Source organism: Lactuca sativa, chromosome 3 (assembly GCF_002870075.4).
Source record: "Lactuca sativa cultivar Salinas chromosome 3, Lsat_Salinas_v11, whole genome shotgun sequence".
Taxonomy (NCBI): Eukaryota; Viridiplantae; Streptophyta; class Magnoliopsida; order Asterales; family Asteraceae; genus Lactuca; species Lactuca sativa.
Window position 1 is genome coordinate 9,125,639 of NC_056625.2, and position 4,224 is coordinate 9,129,862.

Genomic DNA, 4,224 nt, shown 5'->3' on the forward strand with positions numbered 1-4,224 from the left:
AGGTTCATGTTTAGAAAACAAAAAATCAGATTTATGGGTAAAATACTAGATGTAAATTAGTCATTCTAAAAAGAGTCGATTTTTATGTTTCATTTTATTCACTAAATAACTTAGAAAAAAATACATGTTATTTGATGAAATTTCACATCTTAGATAATTTAGAAAAAACTCATGGTCTAAATACAAATGGATTGCTTACCTTTTATTCATTTATCTTTGTAATTTATTTTGCTTGTATTTTTTTCTTTTTCTTCTTGTATTGTTTTATTGGATTACTTGCTAAAGATAATTTAGAAAAAAAAAAAAAAAAAAAAAAAAAAAACGCCATAAGTAAATATTAACAACACAATCTGACTTATTTTGACTTTCCTATAAATGTTTCATCAAATTTCACACTTTAGGACTTAGAATGCCGTTTAAAAAGGATAACTTAGAATAAAAAAAAATCAATGTTTCATCATAATTAATTAACCAATTATTAAACTTTGCATACAAATTAAATAAGTGAGGTCGAAAAACAAGAACAAGTTAATAATGGAAGCAAAAGTTTATTGAAAAAAAAATGGAATAAAAATTGTCTTAACCTGTAAAACCTGTTATCTTCAGTCACAAAAACATAATTGAAAAAAAGATATATGTTTAAGGTACAACGTAGAAAAAAATCCTGATAATAGAACTTTTTTAAATATAAATACAATAGCTTTGGATGTAATTTACTTTCCTTTTCTAAAAAAAATAACTAAATGTGATATAACTTGTTTTCATTTGAGTTCAACTTTGTCAATGGTGCCGTAACATAACATGTTTAACATGGTGAATATTAATAATATACTGTATTTTTTTATGACCGGTTATATAGACAAACATTACTTCTAATTTTTGATACCGTTACTCCGTTAGGCTAAAAGGCCATCTATAATCTATATAGATTTTTTTGACATGGTCATTTTATCGATTTTATCAAATAAAAAACTATTAACTTAGAAAAAATTAATCTTTGATTACTTTAATAAAATTAATAAATTTAGCACTCATTTTTATAAAATATTGTATAAAGCTCGTTCATCTAGTTTGATGTTTTTAAAAACATATATTATTCGTAAAATTAAAAAGTACTTAAAAATAGCATTAAATAAAATTATCAATACATTACAATGTACAAAACTAAAATAAATACTACTAACTCTAAAAGCAAAAACAATACAATTTTGAAGGTGAAATATAATTAGGGGGCAAAATGGAACAATATTAAATAAAAGGGGTTAATTGTACAAAATATAAAACTCAAAACAAAACATTTAGTAGAGTAAGCGAGATTGATATTATTGACCCAAAAAACTAATGCACTGCAATGATTAAAAAAACATTCTATAAAGTTGATTCTAAATGTTTGACATCTTTGAAAATGGTATAATGAATTTTCATAAGTATTAATCAACAAAAAAAAAAATCTCCAAAGTATACACATACTTTAAATACAAATTAATTAAGGTCTTAAAGTAGGAGAAAACGAAATATGCAACATGAATGAATGCATGTGGTACCTTTGGTGTGATTAGTTACCTCACTGTCCTTTTCGAGCTCTTGATGTGGATGGCTTTGGCTTAATAATGTTACCAAGGATGATCAAAACCACAGGAGCTATACTTCCAATGTAGTACACACTCCCGTATACATTAATTGTTTCCTTTAGGCTTAGTACCTACAATACCAACCTACTTTCATTAATTTGTTTATTAATTATATAACTTATTTTCATTTCTTTTTTCTTTTAAAGCGTTGTACTTTGAAAATATTTATTTTGAGGAAAAAAAAAAAAAAAGACTTACCATGAAACCAAGAGACGAGTAGTTTAGAACAAGAACCGTGTAGGCAAAGTTAGAGAGCATAAGCATCTTCTTAACCACACGCTTATTACTTGGAACACAGCATTGCCATCTGTAAATGGCTGATCATATGTATATATAATACACAAAAAAGATGTTAAATTCATGCATGTCACAATATATAACAAGTTCAATTCATCGAATTAATGAAATGAATATTACCTCTGGAACCAGATATCATCAAAGCAGATTGAACAAAGAAAATGATATACCCAGGATATAAACCCTGTCACAATATATAACAAATTTAAATCTTCATACATATATATTAACATAAATAAAATTAACCCCATTAATTATAATTATAAAAAGAAAAAAAAAATCTTACATGCCAAACAGCACTAACTGTCTGTGTTGCCAGCAACTGAAAGAAACCTGGTTTCTTCCCCTTTTGAATAAGCCTGTCATAAACATCTAAACATACATACATACATATTAATATTAATATTAATATATATACGTAGAGTTTCATAATAATCTTTAAAAGTTTTTGTGATATAATAATTTAATTAATGAAGACATATATATATATATATATATATATATATATATATATATATATATATATATATATATATATATATATATATATATATATGACTTACAATGACGAAGCCATGTGCTGACGTGGATGTTCCATGCAAGTGGTATCTCAACTGAACTCTTTGCAAACTCAACACCCAAAATATCAACATTTATAGCACGTCCCCATTGTGATGTTTGTGTGGGTGAAGAATAGTTAACGTTACTCCATCCACTGAAACCCAATCCGGAAAGAATCATGGAAGCTTCTGAAACCGACCATATGAAATAATATTTCCAACGGGCTGTAAAGCTACACATGTACTGATACATCAACCGATCTGTAAACCCTGAGTATTTGTACATTGGATTGCTGAATGTTGATAGTGGATATTGGGGTATCAGGTGTAGGTATATACCCATACACAAACCAGCTTGAACAACAGCTTTCACTGTCGCCCCCAAAGGTGATGCTGAAGCTTTCTTTGTTTTCATCCAAATCTGGAATCAAAATGTATATATAAATTCTTATTCATTCACAAATCAGGAATTTAAATAGAAACAACTAAAAGTTAGTACTATATATATACTTACACCCTTCCTTTCTGTCCAATCAAGATAATCTTTCATTTCATAAACTGGGCCAGCGAAGTGACTTCCACAACAAAGGCAATATCCCACGTATTCGATGATTGAAGGCAACTTAACTAACCGGTTTTTCTTTTGGGATTCACGTAAATCTTCCTCTTTTAACAACCCGTCATTGTAGTTAATAGCGCATGAAATCACTTTCAATGTTATCACCATCATTGATCCTATATAATTAAGGGGGTTTAATTAATTAGATGAGATGAGACCATCTTAATTATTGGACATAAGAGTAAATATGATGGGTGGAGAAAGTGCTTACCGGTGGCATCAATACCTCCTTCCTTCCATGCATCCCCACTCATGTAGTATACATGGCTACATGTTTGCCAAAAGTTGAAAACAATCAATAACGTGTATACATGGAGCTTCCAAGGAGTTTAAACTAGTGCATACACTTGAAGAACATGTTTAATTTGAACATATATAAAATCAAAATCAAGATTAAGATTTATAGCTTCTTTTCGTGTAGCAATTTAAGCTGGCTGTTAGTTTCTTAAACTATTTTGAATTTCAAGTTTTACAACCACCATCTCAATTGTAACAAAAAGTAAAACTATTCATCATCGGAAAGCATTCACACGTAATGATATATAGATGCATGATTTAGTTTTTCACCAAAGTCGTCATAATAATACTCTGTTCTTGAGTTGCATCTTAATGCATGCCTCTAGCTAGCTACTCAATGAGCTTAGGTAATGTGAACAATTAATATTCCCGAAATTTTACAAAATTAACCGTGATTTCTCGTAAATTAAACTAATAAAAGCAAGATTCAAATTATATATAATGTGAATCACGTACGTACCATCCAATGAGGTAACCCATTGCTAACAAGAACGTAATCAAACCGCATCGTCTCCGACAGAAGGCCATAGACCCGTAGCTGATGATAATTGACACCAGGAAGTGCATATTGGAGGATAATCCGAAGGATAGGTAGGAGAGAACGGCACCGGTTAATGCCGCGTACAGGTGTTTTCCGATGGAACCGCCGGGGACGAAGCGGTGAAAGAAGCTGACAGGAATACTGGCAACAAAACATATAAGGAATTGGAATACCGGAACCGATACTCCGATCAGAGACGCCATTTCTTCCATCTCCATTTCCGTTAAACACGAACACGTGATGATTCACGCAAATCAGATGAACAATCTGGATTTGGAA

The 4,224-nt window shown here is 29.9% G+C and overlaps 1 protein-coding gene across 1 annotated transcript; it reads right to left on the bottom strand.

Moving 5' to 3' along the window:
- Positions 1-1,457: 1,457 nt before the first annotated feature.
- LOC111920889 (lysophospholipid acyltransferase 1) lies at positions 1,458-4,224 on the bottom strand. Its single transcript, XM_023916462.2, has 8 exons — positions 3,865-4,224; positions 3,319-3,374; positions 3,003-3,223; positions 2,492-2,909; positions 2,215-2,300; positions 2,049-2,112; positions 1,830-1,948; positions 1,458-1,702 (listed from the first exon to the last, which is right to left on the bottom strand). Exons 1-8 carry the CDS (start codon positions 4,161-4,163, stop codon positions 1,565-1,567), a joined length of 1,401 nt encoding a protein of 466 aa, XP_023772230.1. The 5' UTR covers positions 4,164-4,224; the 3' UTR covers positions 1,458-1,564.